This window comes from Colossoma macropomum, unplaced genomic scaffold, assembly GCF_904425465.1.
Source record: "Colossoma macropomum unplaced genomic scaffold, Colossoma_macropomum, whole genome shotgun sequence".
Lineage (NCBI taxonomy): Eukaryota > Metazoa > Chordata > Actinopteri > Characiformes > Serrasalmidae > Colossoma > Colossoma macropomum.
The window spans coordinates 14,914,670-14,933,832 of NW_023494797.1; the positions used below are offsets into that span (position 1 = coordinate 14,914,670).

The following is a 19,163-nucleotide window of genomic DNA, read 5'->3' on the forward strand; positions in this document are numbered from 1 at the left end:
GACAACCACTCAGGCCTTCAGAGAAGGAACATATCCTTGAGTGTCTTGCAAATAGTTTAAGCTGCCTTGGTAAAGGGTGTGGGTGACTATGGTGATACACAGGGTTTGAATTCACAACTGTCCATCCCTCCTACCAGGGCTTTACTATAAAGGAGGTACAGAGGAGATCGAGCATCAATGGAGTCATCAAAGTGAAACCGGTCAGCTGGTCTGCTTGATTGTGCTCAATAACATTAGCTTTAGTTCTACACTCGATGCAGAACCGGCTCAGCAGATTGTAAAGGAAGCTACTGTACAAGCAGCTCCTGAACAGGTAGTCAGTGCAGGTTTGTGTGCTTTGTGTCCCTGATTAGTGTTTAGCCAGAAGCACAACAGTAGATGTGAAAATTCCTCGAGTATGGAAGCCCATTTCTGCCAGGTAGAGGAGAAAAGGACGCTTTTGTTGTTGTTATTTCTCCTTTTCTGGCACATTGTGTCAAAATTTGGACTTGAAATAATGATTTTTTTTCTCAAAGAAAAAAACAAAAACTTTTCTCAAAATATTGACTTGGTATCAATTATTTCCTTGATATTTTTCAATATTACTAACAGCGTCTTGAAATAATGACTTATTTTCTCAAAAAAACCCAAAAAACTTGAAAACTCGAAATATTGACTGTTATTTTCTCAATATTTTACAATATTACTAGGACCGTCTTGAAATAATGACTTATTTTCTCAAAAAAAATATATATTTTACCATAATACTTAGTCTTGAAATATGACTTTTCTCAGAAAAAAACTTTTCTCGAAATATTGACTTAGTATCTGAAAATAGTTATTTTTCCGATAATTTAACAAACTAAGAAAGGATAAGTCATTTATACAAGACACTGAGTCACCATTTAACGGTCATTATTTCACCACAGCAAGTTGCTATTTTGAGAAAACAAGTCATTATTTAGAGATACTAAGTCAAAATTTTGACAAACTGCTGCCAGAAATCTGATGGACTTCCATACTAGAGGGATTCATTAAATACTATAATAGAGGGAAAAAAAAACTGTTCACTACTTTGTCTATTTATATATTAAAGTTCATTCAGCTGTCAAAACAAACCAAGAAGACTGAGTTTATCTAAAGCTACACTTCAAAAAAGTGAACCATTACTTTAATCACACACTTTATAATGTTATATCAGAATAGATCTCGGTGTGTTGCCAAGTGTGTTTTTGCCCCCGTTCTTCACTTGGCTGTTGCGATATTTACAACAAGCCTTCCGCAGGTTTCTGGCATTCACAGGTTTGAGTGAACATGGACATTCCAGTGTGCTTGATGGCAGTGAGGTGATGGAAATGTGGGTTTAACTGATGGGCTTTCAAATGCAACTTCCACACCCATGTTAAGCTGGTTCACAGACTATAATGAGTCTTCAGTGGAGGCTCTTTAGGCTTAATCTGTTTGGGAAAACCATCCGGATGACAGACTTTCCCAGCACGCACGCTGCTCTTTGTAGCCAATTGCTCGTCATTTGCATTGATTGCCAGTAATTCACTACTTTGTTACTTGTGCTTTAGCTTGAACCTTTTGCTCCTAAATTGTATTCATTCGATTTCTTTTGTGTGGAGTGTCCCAAGGGCGTACCTGTAGGGCTCGTATTGGTTTGATGTTGTTAGTCAGGTGAATACTGTAACATTGTTTTGGCGAAAATAAGGGTGTCCTAGACTGTTTTAGTCATTGTAATTGGTTACGCACTGTTATATGGCTGGAATGCACTACCAAGGAGCAAAAAATACCTCATTTTCTACAGAATTAGACGTGCCAGTGTGTTTGGAGACCCCTGAACAGATCATGCCAATAACCAGGACGTTAACCATCACGTCTGTGAACATCGTGACTTACAGGGCTAAAGTGAAGACAATAAAAGGAAGAAAAGAAAGTACATTTGATGTAGGAAAGGCATGGATTTCTTCCCAAGAACACGATCCTGTTAGAAAGCTGCCACTAAGCTTTATTTGTTTTGTTTTTTTTCTGTTCAGCTTTGACGATGTAAAGATTGCAGAACTTTATGTAAACCTCACTGACCTGACAATATTTGAAGACTAACCAAGTACATCTCAGGTGGTGTCTAAATAGCTGAATGAATGAAAGATGATCTGCTTTCCTTGATTTTTTCCTGATCCAGCAACCCTGTGGATCCACATGCTGGTTAGCTCTGCCAGTATATTTGAGCTCATGGTCCACAGTTAAAGCAGAAGTCTAGGAAAGGAAGTTTTTCAACTGTTCAGACAGACTCGGCCACAGTCTGACAGGAAAGGGACGTGCCTGAGGCTCTGCTATTGAAGTTGAGAACACCAGGCATGTCCTTTTGGTCGAGGTGGATACAAGTAAATGGCCTGAGGCTGTTAAAGCCCAGCCTAAATCTCCAGACTTGCAAGCTTCATGTTACAGAGAAAGACCACAGAGCCGTAAGACTAATTCTGTCAATCATCCAAACCTGTGGTCACCAACCCTCCTCTTGGAGATCTGCTATCCTGCAGAGTTTAATTCCAACCTGCATCTGACATTCTGCCTCCTTCTTACCCAACACGACTGCCTCTGCTGCAGCCAATCAATCTTAAGTTGGAGCAGGTTTGGCAAACTGTGGTTGGAACTAGACCACGTGTCAGGCTCCAGTCCTTGCGGGCCGAAACACTGCAGACTTCAACACACACTGCCTCATTAAACACACCTGATTCAGCTCATCAGCTAATAAACAAGGCCTTCATGAACTGAATTCAGAGGGGTACATGAGGGTAAACGTTAATCTCCACCGCAGTTTGGTCTGGAAGGTTTGACACGCCTAAACTAGACTGTGTAGGAAGGTAGAGCTCCAGGACAAGAGTTGGTGACCCCTGATCTAGGCTGTAAGGGGGATGTCGACTTTCTCAGAACTTTGAGAAAGGCTGCTTCAAGCTTCAGCAAACCTTCCTCATGAAGTTCAGTTCAAAATTCATAGCAAAATAAACTAAAAGGGGAAGATTTACCAAAAAATGTACACAAATAATGAACATTTTCCAAGGTAATGAACAATTCATGTACATGGAGGACCCCTCCCAGTGCATTTTATAGGCCCACACCTGTGCCGCCTCACTGACCCCACAAATAATTTGGTGAATGTCACAGAACAGAGTCACAGGTCCTGAGACCGGAGTCTGGAGATTTAGACTGACCATATCACAGGCTTTAAGGTGCTGGTAATGGTATGCAGCAGCTGCTAATGTGCTGCTCTGGTTTCCGTAACATGAAGAAAACATGAACAGAACAGGTTTAATACTTAACTGGAGCACATTCAGCATGTAAGCCCTCTAACGCTGACAGACAACATCAGGTCTTAAGATTCTTTTGTCCATGTTCTTTAAAGGTGGAGTTTATTGGATGGACCCAACACACAATTTTTGTGACGCATGTTTAGAGCTAACTGTAGCACTGAGGCAGTGATCCAATTCAGCAATTCCCATTAATACAGTTTCTATTTGTACTTCCTTTGTATGTCTATTTACACAAAATATTTAAAAACAAAAAACTATAAAAAGGTTGGATATTAAAAAGGTCATTATTCCTTCGCATTACAATGGTTCAACTGTTTATGTACATATGACCAAATATGTATGTAGCCCAACACAGTGTGTGACAAAAAGTAGATGGACATGTAACAAAAAGCCTTAGACGAGGGACGTAACGTCTGATTAAAAGAAACCTGGTCAGTGACGTCTGCTGCGTGTCGTTTCTTAATGGCTATCGGTCAGATTTGAATGAGATTCACAGCAAGTAAACAAAAATACAAGAAAACAACCTGTATAATTTAATGTCAATAAATGAGAAGCGCCAAACCCAGAGCATCATGAAATGTCAACGGAGGGAGATCACACTGTTCACAGTTCCCAGTGCTATTCCTCTACTCTCTGCTAACAACCCACCTGACTCAACTCGTCATTAAACAAGCCCTTCGTGAGTTTCAAAGGGACAGATTAGACTTTAGGAACAGCATTGGGAAGCACTAGCCTAGAGTAAAAAGAGTTGTTTTGGACACGGGCAGTTTCAACACACACAGGCTTGTTTTTAAGAAAGAAGGAGAGGGAAAGACAAAAAAAACTGTACAGTCTGCCTGTCCACTATGTGCTAGGCTAACAAGAATGTGCACTGGCACCATTTTGCAGGTCACAGGAGAACAGTTGAGGAACAAATCCTACATTTAGCTTAATGAGGCTCTATACAAACAAAAAAATGTTTTACAATAACCTGTTGGCCACAGTCCAACCACTTAAAAACATAATATTCCAAACTTAAAAAAGGAAAGAAATTAAGTTATAAAATGTATTTAACATCTCTGCAAAAGAACATGGGCAAGAGGATGCTAGAACCTCCCCTTGAAGGGTTTGAATCCTCCACTGCCACCTGCCATGGGGACGTTGGTGATCTGGACGATTCTGTTCATGCCAGCAGAGGAATGGCTGCAGATATACAAACAAAACAGAAGCAGAAAGATTTTAAGAACATGCTTTCATATATTCGGCATAAAAATGTCCAGATCAGTGCATAATCACTCTGTTATACATTAAAAATAAGAGGTTTTTAACGTTAATTTATTTAAACAATCACAAAAGGTGTTATTTCAAGTTCAGTTCTCAGTACACTCTCAGAAAAAAAGGTACTAAACCGTCACTGGGGCAGAACCCCTCTCATCACTGGGGTGGTACCCTCAAGGGTACATCTCAGTACCTTAATAAACCACTGAAATGATATTTTCTAAGCTGTATTGACTCCACACACCCCGTCTCGTCTCCAGGCTTTTTAATTTTATTGTTCTGTTTTAAAAAATTTGGTTATGAAAAGGTACAAATACGTACTTTTCACCTTCAGTGTTCACTACTGGACCTTAGAACCACTGTTGTACCTTTGAGGGAACATTTATATTGTTTGTACCTTGATGAATGAAAAATGTACCTGCAATGTACCTTTATTTCACACAGTGTACTGGTGTAAATCTCATATCTATAAAGTAGCAACTTCAAAAGACAAGGAAAATACATTTGTACTGGTAATGTAATGAGACTTCACCTCTATTTGATTATTTCTCATGAAATGATCATAGCATACGTTTCAAATGGTGTCCACCACTGGTCACTGCGTACTGCTGACAAAAAACACCCACACAGAACTGGGTACTGATTCTCTCCGACAAAACCGTACATACCTGGAGTGCGGAGCCATCATGCCAGGTCGGCTGTCTCCCATGCGCCGACTGTCAGGGAAACCTCCGCTCTGGGAGCCCGCGCCTCCGTGCCACTCCTTCCTCGGGCCCTGGTCCCGTCCGTGTCTCTCCACTACCACCTGCCGGCCACTGCCGAAATGCTGCTGTAAGACAGAACCAGGAAAGTCTTCAGTGAGAACACTCAAACATCTCTAATTTTTTACATACAATCATGGTTACCTGCACATTCTGTGTTTTGTCCTCGCTAATAAATTAGGACTGTGAATCAATAATCTCTAATGTCAGCAAAAAGCCTAGGCTCTCTATACCCGAAAGAAAGAAAAAGAACGAACAAAAGAAAGAAACAAAGAGAAAAACAAAGAAAAAGAGAGAAAAAGAAAAAAGTAAACAAAGGAAAAAAGAAAAAAAAACAGAAAAAGGAAGAAAGAAAAAAGGGAAGAAAGAAAAAAGGGAAGAAAGAAAAGAAAAAGAAAAGGGAAGAAAGAGAAAAAAGAAACAGAAAAAAGAAAAGGGAAGAAAGAAAAAAAGAAAAAGAAAAGGGAAGAAACAAAAAAACAAAGAGAAAAAACAAAGAGAAAAAGAAGGAAACAAAGAAAAAGAAAGTAAAAATAAAGTATAGGAGGGCGGTGCTCACCTGCTCTCCCATGACGGCAGGTCTTCCTCCGTCTCGGCTGCTGAAGGTGGCTCTGCCCCGGCTGGCTGACGGGGCTCCCCTCATTGCAGGGCCAGGCCCCTCTCGACCTGAACGCTCAGGACGCATCCGCACTGCCCCCCTGGAACAACACGACAACCCACTATAGACCCAGTTCATACTGACGGCTCCCAGTGAAGTTGGTAACATAGCACAGCATTTTCTAGCAGGTAAAAATACTGAGCCTGTACTACTCAGAATCAGAATCAAAAGGCTAGAAAACACAGAAAAAGTACACTATACAAGATGAAACCCTAACACTTTAATGCTGTAATGCTTCGGACAGTACGAACTGCTCTCTTCCTACCTGACATCACCAGGTTTGGTGTTCATGCCACTGTCATTCTTCCAGCCGGTGTGTCCAGCGTCTCTGGCTGAGCGGGAGTGGGTCATGGCTGGTGGCGGAGCCCTGCCGCCCGCTGTTCGTTCTGGCATGGCCACGGGTCGCCGCTCGTCTCTGTCCCGGATCTCGCGTCGATCGGTGTCCCGGAGCTCAGCACGGGCAGGAGGCGGCGGCGGCTCAGGCCTGCGGACGGTGTCAAAGCTTTTGGGGTAGCGGTCAAAGCCGGAGCCCTCCCGCCGTGGGTCAGGGCGGTTCTTCTTAGCTTCTGGCTCACCCTCGAACCTACTGCGCCTGAGAACCACGAACAGTTAACTTTCAAGAACTTTCCGCTCAAAATATTTGGCAATAACTCATGTTCACACACACACACACACACACACACACACACACACACACACACACACACACACACTTGATTAAAATTCAACTACTGCCAACCTCAATTCTGACAAATCTGGACCAAAGTCTATCCTTCACTCATCAAGCAGAATTATGCAGAACTCCTCCGGCTCAGCATGAACTCACCTGTCGAAGCTGTTAGGCTGTACAGGAGCACTGTCAGGAAAGCGTGCTCTGTCTCTGGAGCTGAAGTCAGTGAAACGGCCCTGCTGGCGGTTATTGTAGTCAGAGGCCTGGCTGATCCTGCCCTCCGACTCTGGCGGCATCTTCTTATTGCCGTTCCAGTAGGGGTCATCCCTCCTTCAAGACGCAAAGAAGTCAATTAACCTTTGCCCTTAAATTCCAGGATATACAATATTGCCAGGATAGATACAACCACCACTATAAAGCAAGTCATTTTTTGCTGCGCAAGGCAGGGATTTATGCACATTTGGCAGCTGTAAAAGCTGACAGATCAGTAATGGGGTCATCCCAAAACAAATTTTAGACACAGACTGCTATATTTACTACAAAATGATGTTCTCTGGTATTCAGATATACCTGTGGTCAACGTCACGGCCTCTCTTCAAGTTATTGCGTTTCTCCTGCTCATAGCGAAGCTGTTCCTGCTGCCTCCTCAGCTCCTCCCGCTCCCGAGCCAGCCTCTCTGCTTCCTTACGCCGCTCCTGCCAAACAAAGAGCCCAATTTAGCAACCGCAACATCAAAACTTTGGCGGAATCGAGCTTTTAAAGGAAAGTGACGTGGCGCGGCAAACAGTGGCTGACCTGCTCTATGCGGATCCTCTCTCTTTCCAGCCTCTCTCGCTCCATGCGCTCACGCTCCAGCTTCTGCCTCTCGAGCTCCAGCCTCTGGCGCTCACGCATCAGGTTCTCCCTCTCCTCACGCTCGCGCATTACACGGATCCGCTCACGCTCCCGCCGCTCGCGCTCTGCGATCTCGCGCCGCCTGAATGTGAAGCCAACACAATATTACGCAACAGCACAATCAAGCTCTTTGTGGTTTAAGCGTCCTTCTGTATTAAACTGAGCGCAGATAAGAGCGAAAATGCTGATTTGCGTGTGAAACAAGACACACCTGCGCAGTTCCATGGCCCTACGGACTCGCTCCATTCTGACCATGCGCTCACGCATCCTTTGCTCCTTCATCTTCTCAAATGGAAGGATGTCCTTATTGCCTCCTTTATTCAGAAAAGGCCTTCCCTTCTTCATTATTTCCATCTGTGTGAGAAACAATCACAATCAAAGATCATTTGTAAGTACTCAGTAATACCACAAAAGGGAAAACGGTTCAAACAGTCAATTAAGATCAAATTCACTAAAATACTTCTACAGTGAAGGCTGACATATGGAGGATTGGTTGGGGGGGGGGTCACAAACCTCTTCAGGAGGACCAATCCAACGGGGCCGTCTGTTCATGTTGGGAGGTCCAGGCTGCAGAATAAGAGAAATTTTTGATTAAAGCTAAATGAGTCATAATCTCTGTCATGTCAATAAAAAAACACTAAACAGAATTTATTCAAATAAGGGGAAAAAAAACCCTACTTCTACAGCAGCAGGGTCTACAAAGGTCTTGCAAAAAAAATCTGCTACATTGTTCTTAGTACCTTGTCAAACCTCCCTCCTCTTCTGAATGGTGGCCGAGGTTTGAAGCCTTGGTCCCCTTTAGCTTGGTCAATCACTACCATCTTTCCAGGACTCTTCCCTGAGAGAAAGACGAATACACCACCATTAATTTAAAGCACAAGCATCCACGGTAACTAAACTGCAAACAGATCCACAAACGTACGGCCATGCTTTTTCTCATCTTTCTTGGCATCAGCTGCAGAGCTGGAAGACGGGCCGTCGGACTTGGCGCCTTTGGACTCCTGTTTCTTGGAAGACTCTTTGCTCTCCTTCTCAGACGGCTTCTTCTCTTCCTTTTTAGAAGAGGCCTGAGTCCTGCAGAGATTTGTTAAAAAGCATGCATGAGCCTTTCCCTGCCCATCATCAGCACATACGGCACTAGCTCAAAGGGAGATACTGGTCCTTACTTGCTGGTGGTCTTCATCCCAGTAGGGGTACGCTTTTCCCCTGATGTTTTACTGGAACCCGTTTTGTCCTCCGCTTCTTTCTTAGAGAAGTCCTTTTTGAAAGGGTCAGTTTTAACCTGAAAAGTCAGAACCATGAGGTTAAGATTTAAATGTTTTTGTTCCTCAAGGCCACAACAGACCAAACTGCACAGGTGATTATCTGTCATTAATATGCAGTTTGGACCACATCACCACAAATACAATTTCCTTTGTTCATTTTCTTTCTGACTGTTACATAACACTCCAATAGTAAAACTTCAAAACATGAAACCATTAATATTAGTGCCATGTTTGGCATAGCTATGTGGTGGAGAGAAGCTGTCTTTACCCTGTCCACAGATATCTGCTGGCCATGGAGTTCTGTGCGGTCCAGGTGGGAGATGCATCTTGCCACCTCTGCACTGGAGGACATGGTCACTAATCCATAGCATTTAGCTCCTGGGCTGCGGGCATTGGTGACCACTTTGGCACTAAAAACCTTGAATGAAAAATAGAAGGCTCACAAAGTTATAAAATAAAGTCACAAAATAAAGAAACACAATGTTACTCCAAATACAGAATTACATTTAATAATAATAATAATAAACAACAAAAATAACAACAACAACAACAACACTTAAGCAGTCTAACATAAGAACAGTAACTTCTACTTCAATGCTTACACCAGTCAAATTGTATACCATACCTTTCCATATTTGCCAAAAAGGTTCTTCAGATCAGCTGCTTTGGTGTTGGAAGACAGGCCACTCACCCACAAGTTGCGAGTAGAGCTGGTGCTGCTACTGCTGAGTCCTCCTAAATACGGACCACAAGCTGAAGGTCAATCAAACAGCCCGTATACCAACTATACTACACCTGGCCCACCAGAAAATGATTCCTGTTGTGGTTTTCTGCTTTGAGAGCAACATAATTGTAGATTAACATAGACTCAGAATATGGGACATCAGCCTTTGAAGCTGTAAATATGACAGCCTTTTACAGTGTACAGTACACAACCATCTCCAAGTCTATGAATATCAAATAGGGTTCAGCCAAGTAAAGGCATGAGTGTAAGACCAACCACTGCTATCAAGAGCATCCACAATATCCATTAATACACATAACTGTAAGAAATCTATTTTTTCCCCCTCATACCAGTTCGTTTTCATACAGTCAGGACTCCCATGGAGATCACAATACACTGTGGTAATGTAGTGCCTCTTCTACTCCTAGATCCTAGAAATATCAATTACCCAGTATTTGAATGCTGGGATTTATGGCTTATAGCCAGCTTTTTTCCATATTTCACTACCCAAGATGTGCACTTACATGAGCAAAACAATGGTCGGGCCAAGTGTTATTGTGGTTTAAAAGCAAAGATCCATGAATTGTTTTCCCAGAATAAGGATTTACAGCCACCTTGGAATATATCTGAAAAGAATCATTTAAGCTTAGTTTCTGAAATTTACAAGAAACCAGCCTGAAGTTCAATAAATGCTTACCTTTCTCATCTTTCGTCGTTTTCCCATCTCTGTCTTTTGAGGAGCTACAATACAAGTGTGGTAAGAGTGACAAGAAGAGAAAAATGAGCAAATCATACAAGAAAACACAGTCACCAGTGGGCAGTGAGGAACATTCAGACAAACAATCGCCATTCAAAACACTGGTTTGTTGTGTTACAAAAAAGAAAAAAAAAAATCCCCATAGGTAAGGCTTGCACTTGGGTAACACTCCAATAAGGCTTCTTTCATTGCTTTTCCACGGGATCAAGGTGGGTCAGGTTTTCTGCCAATTTATTCTCTTGGTCAATGAAATCTTCAGAAGTGTGTTCAACTTCACAGCGAATCACTTCATTGGTCTGACAAACCCCTCTGTCATCACTGGAACTATTGCTCTTTTTTAACCCATAAGTAGGGACTGGAAAAGGCAATAAAAGTGCTGGAAATGTGTAACAGTCGTGTTCTCATCTCCTCGTTTAACAGCACCAATTACCCAACTTCGAAAAAAAGGCCAAACAAATCAAAGGAAACCAATGGCAGGGATTAGGTACAATGAACAACTTGTTATGAAAAAGAAAAAAAAAAAATCTTGCGGCTACCCACAATGCTGAGTTCATAGTGATCTGGAACTTGGTAGAAGTATCTTAAAGAACTGACATAGAAAGACAAACCTCTTTGCTTGACCTGCCGCCCCAGCAGAAGAGGGGCCTTTCTTCCCAGAATCCTTTTCTTTGTCTCCCGTTTCAGCTTTCTTCGAGGCCTCTCTGCCGTCCTTCTTGGTGGCATCAGACTTCGGCCCGTCATCTCTCTTACCATCTTTGTGGCTGTCCTTCGCTTCGGCCATCGAGTCTGCCTCCTGCCTCGTCTCGGCAGAGGCTTCCGGCTCCTCACAGCCCTTCTCTGCCTCAGAATCTGGAAGTTTCACATGTTTACCTGTTTCCAGGAGGTCGTCGCCATCCACATCCAGCGTGATGGCATCTTCGGCCTGGATGGTGACAGATATGTTATCATCCTCAACTTCTTTGGCCGGATCGGGAGCAGGATAGCTCTCCAAGGCCTCCATCGCTGGGGCTTCAGGTTCAGCTTCAGCCTCTGCTTCGGCCTCAAGCTCAGGCTCCACCTCTGCCTCAATCTCAGGCTCCTCCTCCAGCTCTGGCTGTGCCTCAGGCTCGGCGAGGCCATCCCCGCCGGAGAAGGATTTAGAATTTTCACGAGTAGCATCATCAGTATCAGTTACATCTGAGGGATTTAACAAGGATAGAACATGGCAAAAAACACATTGTTTAACATTCACATCTCTGAGCTAGGTTACCTGGAAAGTAGAATAGAGAGCAAGTTTAGTGTTAGTGGTCATCGTGGGTGAGGAAACCACAGGTATAACACAAAACATACATTCCTTAGAAAAATGGATGGGTTCAACAATCTTCAGTCATCTCAGCCACAACCACTTCTTATACTGGAAAACAGTCTTCAAATGCCATTCTTCAGTGATCCTTTATTCGCCCTTCCAATGGCTGAAAATGGTTTACTTCACGTTTTGGACAGGCTGTTGGAACGAAAAAACAGAAGTCCTTTCTCCAGTGGCTGTGAGGCTTTTCAAGCCATGTTCAGTGTCTTTTTTTTCCTTACACTCCCCTTGAATGTCTATCACTCCTTGGTGCCGGGCAGGAGGAAGATGCAAGTCAGGTACTTCATCCTTTCTGATGCACTGAAGAGAGCGAGTCCGTGCCATTGCACTCTGTACCCAATGCTGCTAAAAACAGGTACCTTTTGAGCCATGTCCATCCTTGAGTGAGTTTGTGAGCAAAAGCAGTGAGAAACGCTTCTCATTTCTCCCACCTAGAGGCACGGTGCAATCGAAAAGGAGCAGTTAAGACTACAGCATCTAATCTTCCGATCAGTCATCCATCGTCTCCTTCTCATTTCTGTCCGGAGGAATGTCCACCGCTGAGGAGAAGGAAGAAGCCTGTTGTTGTGGTGATTCCTGATGCATAGAAAATGATGTGATGCGTCCCTGTGTGGTCGAAAAGCCTCCTCTGTCCTTCAGCAGTAGCAGCAGGAGAAGATGTTCTTGAAAAAGTCACGTCTAGAACACTGATGTTAAGAGAACCGTTGGGTCTGATCTGTCCACTGATGCAGCAGTTGTGAAGACTGTAGCTGGAGGTGAAGTCCAAACGTTCCTGATAACAGCAGCCTCGAGGCATGTCCTTTACGAGTTTGTGAGTGACACTGAGGTCGCGTCAAGTAGTGGTGAAATTCGATAACAAGGAGCAAAATAAGGAAGGGGAGTCCCACCTTCAGAGAAGCATGAACCTGTGGAGCCTAAAAAGATTATCAATCCACCCTTACATGAGACCAAACATACCTTTCTCTGATTCCTCCTCTTCAGCCTCCTGAAAACAAGCATCATCAGAGCACGATTAAAAAAAATAATCACTTTCAAAAGTGGTTAATTTATAGAAAAAGAGGAGTCTTAGCAATACTAAATTGTTTTTTATATATATATATATACACACACACACACACATTTTATACTCCAATTGTTTTAATTAAACAACGCTTTACTGACACGTGATTGTCAATTCTCAATCATCACACTTCCTAAACTCAAACAGCAAAAGATTTTTCTCCTGCTTATTAATTCTCACTGTTATCATTTTTCATTAGTTAGTGTCATACTTGTCTAAGGTTTTGCCCCATCATCGACATATAATCAGTCTAGATACTGGCAAATACGTGACAAAAAAAAATAATAATAAAAAATAGTCACTAATTATCTGCCGACACCATTAATACCACTGGTTGCTAAAATCAGCAGATATCATTGTCCAAGCAGTACACAACCGCCTAGTGAAAGAGAGTGGGCTACTTTTAATGTTTCTTTAATTGTCCTTTGATTATTCACTTTGATTATTTCAAAAGTCGTGATGTTAGACTTACAGACTAAACAATTATAAACGTACCAGCAAACTTTCCAGTTTGTGTGACGGCCGACAGATTTTCGATGATGTTACAAATAAATTACTTTGACAAATCAATGTTATTTGACAAGCACCAGAAAAAAGGTATTTCTGAATCATCTTTTCTTTATTTATTTGTATTTTAATAAGCAGAAAAAAGCTGGTGGAAAATGTTACTACTTAAAAACGTGTTCAGAAAGTACTCGACAAATTGACAGCATCTGACAAGTTTTCTAATGGCCCAAACTATGCTCAATACTTTACCACTCCATGGGCATATACATTATAGTCTAAATGTAAATTAATTTAAAAAAACACAAAAAATACCCACTTACCTTGGAAAACGACTCCTCCTCCATTGCAGCGTCAAGATCTGAGTCCACTTTCTTTCCTAAACAAGAAGTATATTCAAAGTCAATGTTGAAATGGCTCCCATAAAACTCTGTTCTGATGACTAGAATAATTTACGGTTAAATAATTGACTCAATTTATCAAGTAATGTTCGAGCTCTACAAGTAAATCTACAAGACGTGCTGGGAGAAACACAAAGCTGTTCAGGGCTGTACGCCAGTCTCACTTCCTGCAAGTCACAATGCATTCTGCAGTAAGGTAAGGCCTCTGGGTGCACCAGAAATGCAGTCAGTGCAGTTAGACCACTGCAAAATCACAAAGAAAGGAATTTTCATCAGACCTCAAAGCATTAAGGTCATGTGAGCCAGAGTCTGGCTAGGAGCTCCACTTCTGAGGACCCACTGTCTTATGTAGGTGCATGCAGTCCTTTTCCCAATACTTCTGATTTAACAGATGAGCTAATTATCAAGACCTCTATGTGCTTTGGGTGAGTAAATGATGATAATGATGACGATGATAACAACAACAATAATAATAATAATAATACTTTTTATTTACATAGTACTTTTCATGCTGGTGGCAGCTCAAAGTGCTTTACAGACAGGTGATAAAACAGTTAAACAAGAAATCATGAGTATTTATTAAGTATCAGAAGAAAATGAAACAGATCAAGTTAGAAGATAAACACCACAAGACAGTTTTAATTAAAGGCTAAGAAAGAGATACATTTTTAGATGCTTCTTAAAAGTGAGCACTGAGCTTGACTGTCTAATAAAAGGTGGACCTGAGTTCAAAATAACTGAACGAGTCTCTCCGTTTTCTGTATTTTACAGAAGGTGTTTGTAGAAGGTCACTATCGGCAGATCTTAGATTACGTGCCAGAACATGAACAGACAGACAATCTGTGATGTAAGCGATGCTTTGAGGTCATTTTGAGCTTTAAAAACTAGTAGCAGAACTTTAAAATCTATCCTGAATGATACAGGCAGCCAGTGCAGCCCTTTTAAAACGAGAATGATCTCTGTGTTGTTTTTGTTAGGATTCACGCTGCAGCATTTTGTACGAGTTGTAAGAGATATATAGTTTTCTTAGGAGTAAGAAGAGCATTACAGTGATCAACTCTGCTTGTAACAAACGCATGAACAAGTTTCTCTGCGTCGCTCTGAAAGAGAAAAGGCCGAGATTTAGCGCCATTTAAAGCTACTTTAGTGACTGTGTTTACATGTGGGATAAAACAGAGCTCAGAGGAACCTTGAGGAGGGTCAACAGCAGCGTTATTACCTTTGGTTTTTGTATTCTTTCGGGTAGGCGTGTCAGCTGAAACGGGGATTTCAATGTTTTCTGGATCGCCACCTTCATCTTCTATTGCCTAGGAGCAAAGGACAACTCAAGTAAAAAGAGTAATGAGGTTCAACTATGCTTTGCTATAGGAAAACCGCTTTATTGTTCATTTCTACATAGCTAACATATGTATTGCTCATCACTTCAAAATACCGAAACCAACAGGACTATTGATGCTCAATGATATCGGAATCGTATCTTCACTGGCAGAAAACTGCTTATTAAAAAAATACAAGTGTCGGACAGATGTTTCGATTTCACCAATATTTCAAACCAACATTTAATGATATGTTTCTTTTTTTATTGCATTTATAACTGTACTATATATACATATATATCCCAAGGAGATGTATTCCCAATTTCCACATCTACATTTATGCATCAGCAAAACAATAGGAAACAGCTAAACTTTCTACAATAACATTAAAGAGGAATTCCACTTTTTTTTTTAATTTCTCAGTCTTTAAGATGTAAACTAAATCATTCAGAGCTGTTTGGTGTGAAATACACCGTTTTCTGTGTAAGAATCATTCATAGTGATGGGAACCAGACATCTGAAGAGTTTAACGCCTCTGAAAGCTCCCTCTCAGAAAGCTGTTCTGTGAAGTGGGTGGATATATGCTGCCTGATGTCCAACATTGTTTTATGAGAGTTTTGCTTAAAGTTTTGGTTAAAGTGTATTTTAATCAATTTGTTGTAATCCATACATGATGGAAGGGTATATGCAGGGCCAAATAGTTCAAAAAAAAAACGTATTTTTCAGATTTATAACCATTCTACCATCATCAGCATTGCATATAAAAACTCAAGCAGGTTCACTGATGGTTTTGGAGAGTAAATAAACTGGCTATCTCTGTTGTAGACATGGTGACCCCTGGTTCCTATCACCACCACTGTAAAGAAATCTGAGCAAATTTCTCTACAATGAGCCATTTCACATCAGACCACTATGAACAACGGTTTACAGCTCAACAACTGAATTACATGGAAATTGAAAAATCGGTGGAATTCCCCTTTGACTGAAGGAATTCTGTATTTTGTCATCGCAGCAAATTACCAGCACAGCTGATCCGATGACTGGGGCTTTTAATAACCATTTTAACTTTTAATGACCTTTTGTTAAATGAGTTTTCACTTTTTAGAAGTGTTTATAAAGTTAATCTCATAAAAGCTCAACATCAATTCATTTGCAGCAGAGACAATCATGCACTTGTGCAAACATACATTATATATGTTAATCAAGTCTATAGTGCAACACACAAGCACTATATATATGTGTTAGGTGTATCTGCTTACACAGAGGTCAAACGGCAAGGTGGAAAACACAAGGCCTAGGTTTACATTATTTCATAAATGTAAGCTTTAACTGAACAAACCTCTCTTATTGTACTACGCCTTCTGTAGCATGACGTTTATTTGCACAACCGTATAAATTTGAATATTTTACAAATGTCCATATCATCCTGTAAAACTCTAACAGTTATTATATGTCCAGACAGACTAATGTACATGTGCAGATATTCAAGTCAAGTCAGCTTTATTGTCAATACTACAGTATGTACAGGATATACAGAGTATTGAAATTGCGTTACTCTCAGACCCCATGGTGTAGTGATACCATTAAACAGAAAGTAAACAGGAAAAGTGTGAGTTTAAATAGACACTAAACACTAATCGTAAAAATAAACACTAATTGTAGAAAAACAGAATAATAAAAAATATATAAATATAGAAGGTCCTGAAATTAACACTAAAGTAACATAAGGCACATACAGATTAACGTCTGTGGGTATAAATAGTGCAAACATAAACGTTAGTGCAATTAGACTGAGCTTATGGAGCAGTTATGAGGGCATACACACATTCACACATCTCTTTAGCTCCTTTCACACTGGCCCTTTATTAAGACTCCTGGTTTATTTGTCCAGTAGAGAAATATCTGTAAACAGTCTCTGTGCTTGTCTGGTCTATGTCGTACGCCACCACCAAGACTAACCCCTTGTATGTGTAACATAACCTACTTGATTCTACTTACTCTGCAGCTTGTTGGTCGATTTTTCCCGTTCCACCTTAAATTCAATCTGGCGAATAGGAACGGAAAAGCATTCCGAGGAGCCAGAACCTAACTGCTGCACCACTTAAGGTGGAACGGGAAAATACGAACAAGAAGCTGGAGAGTAGGAAGACAACTTGAGCCTCTCGCAGCAGCAAAGCTAGGCTAAGCTAAGCTAACCTAAGCTAAGCTAATTAGCATCTCCGCAGCTATCTGACCGTCTTAATTTGACTTTACATGCATTTTTTAAACACACACACGTTTTAAATAAACGAACATGGCATTATTCAGAGATTGATCGCTAGAGACGGTTCTGTTTAACACAGTCTGTGAACGTAAATCGGTTATTTTACCGCGAGCAGCGCCGTTGGCTGAGCTAACGTGCTACGCTAGTCCTGCTGGTTAATCGAGCTCTGCGTCCAAACGCGGAGCCGCGGCGTCCGTTACAGCGCTTTACCTGTTTCAGTCTTGCGACGAGCACGTTTTTGACTCCGGTGATGTCCAGGTTCCTCCGTTTGAGCTCCGTTTTTAAGTCCACCACCCGTAAGTCTGTGATCCGCTTACTCTCCGCTGTAATAGCCCCCGACGCCATTTCACCCGCAGCTGCAGCTTCGCACAACGGCGGCAGCGTCATGAGCCGCCGTGACGTCACTGGGTGCGCGATTTAGGTCACGTGCTCAGAAGGCGCGAGGGGCTCTTCGTTTCTACGCTCACTGTCCATTTTATCAGCTCCACTTACTACATAGGTGCACTTTGTAGTTCTACAATTACAGACTGTAGTCCATACTTTGTTAGTCCCCCCCAGGACCCCCACAGAGCCATAGAGCAGGTACTGTTTGGGTGGTGGGTCATTCTCAGCACTGCAGTAACACTGACGTGGTGGTGTGTGTTGCGCTGGTCTGAGTGGATCAGACACAGCAGTGCTGCTGGAGTTTTTAAACACCTCAGTGTCACTGCTGGACTGAGAATAGTCCACCAACCAAAAACATCCAGCCAACAGCGTCCTGTGACCACTGATGAAGGACTAGAGGATGACCAACACAAACTGTGCAGCAGCAGAAGAGCTACTGTCTCTGACTTTACATCTATAAGGTGGACTGACAAGGTAGGAGTGTCTAATAGAGTGGACAGTGAGTGGACACAGTGTTTAAAAAATCCAGCAGCACTGCTGTGGTTGATCCACTCGTACCAGCACAACACACACTAACACACCACCACCATGTCAGTGTTACTGCAGTGCTGAGAATGATCCACCACCCAAATGGTACCTGCTCTGTGAGGGTCCATGGGGGTCCTGACCACTGAAGAACAGGATAAAAGGGGGCTAACAAAGTATGCAGAGAAACAGATGGACTACAGTCTGTAACTGTAGAACTACAAAGTGCACCTATATAGTAAGTGGAGCTGATAAAATGGACAATGAGCGTAGAAACAAGGAGGTGGTCAGACACAGCAGTGTTGCTGGAGTTTTTAAACACCTCAGTGTCACTGCTGGACTGAGAATAGTCCACCAACCAAAAATATCTAGCCAACAGCATCCTGTGGGCAGCATCCTGTGACCACTGATGAAGGACTAGAGGATGACCAACACAAACTGTGCAGCAGCAGATGAGCTATCGTCTCTGACTTTACATCTACAAGGTGGACCAACAAAGAAAGTGAGTCTCGTTGATTGTCCCTCCTGAACACCCTAAAAAGTCCACTGAAGAGCCTCCTCTCCATTATGTAGATCATATCTTAATTGCCTTCTTCATACAAGTCTGTCTTCATGCAGTTGTGTCCATCATAACCATGGCCGAGGGTTGAAATGACTGAGAATAATCGCTACAATCAAAAAAACAATGTAAATTTTTGGAATAGGTTATTTAACATCAACACGTACAGAACTATATTTAATGTGTTTTCATGGGGTCCCTTAGAAGGCTGCCTACTTTTAGTTAGTGCCTCTGGTTTATTGCCTATAGCTTGAGGAGCACTGTGATAAACACTGTGTGGCCAAAGGAATGTGGACACCTGACCATCACACCTATATGTGCTTGTTGGACATCCCATTCCAAAACCATAAGCATTAATATAAAGTTGCCCCCTTTGCAGCTAAAACAGCTTCCACTCTTCCAGGAAAGGCTTTCCACAAGATTTTGGACTGTGTCTGTGGGAATTTGTGCCCATTCAGTCAAAAGAGCACTTGTGAGGTCAGACACTGATGTTGGACGAGAAGGCCTGGCTTGACATTCCAGTTCATCCC

General features: G+C 41.9%; 1 protein-coding gene across 2 annotated transcripts; it reads right to left on the reverse strand.

The window, feature by feature from the left end:
* Positions 1-3,372: 3,372 nt before the first annotated feature.
* Positions 3,373-17,556, reverse strand: sltm (SAFB-like, transcription modulator). Of its 2 annotated transcripts, none has more exons than XM_036584395.1 (20): positions 17,376-17,556; positions 14,806-14,893; positions 13,509-13,564; positions 12,579-12,606; positions 10,885-11,452; positions 10,217-10,260; positions 9,421-9,530; positions 9,064-9,213; positions 8,697-8,812; positions 8,453-8,604; positions 8,271-8,368; positions 8,044-8,097; positions 7,742-7,884; positions 7,432-7,612; positions 7,207-7,331; positions 6,793-6,966; positions 6,232-6,558; positions 5,868-6,006; positions 5,216-5,373; positions 3,373-4,472 (listed from the first exon to the last, which is right to left on the reverse strand). In XM_036584395.1, the coding sequence occupies exons 1-20, from the start codon at positions 17,550-17,552 to the stop codon at positions 4,376-4,378; spliced, it is 2,985 nt and encodes a 994-aa protein (XP_036440288.1). In that variant the 5' UTR covers positions 17,553-17,556; the 3' UTR covers positions 3,373-4,375. The 2 variants fall into 2 exon arrangements, with proteins under 2 accessions (XP_036440288.1, XP_036440287.1); XM_036584394.1 differs by having other exon boundaries at positions 5,216-5,376.
* Between the last annotated feature and the right edge of the window lie 1,607 nt (positions 17,557-19,163).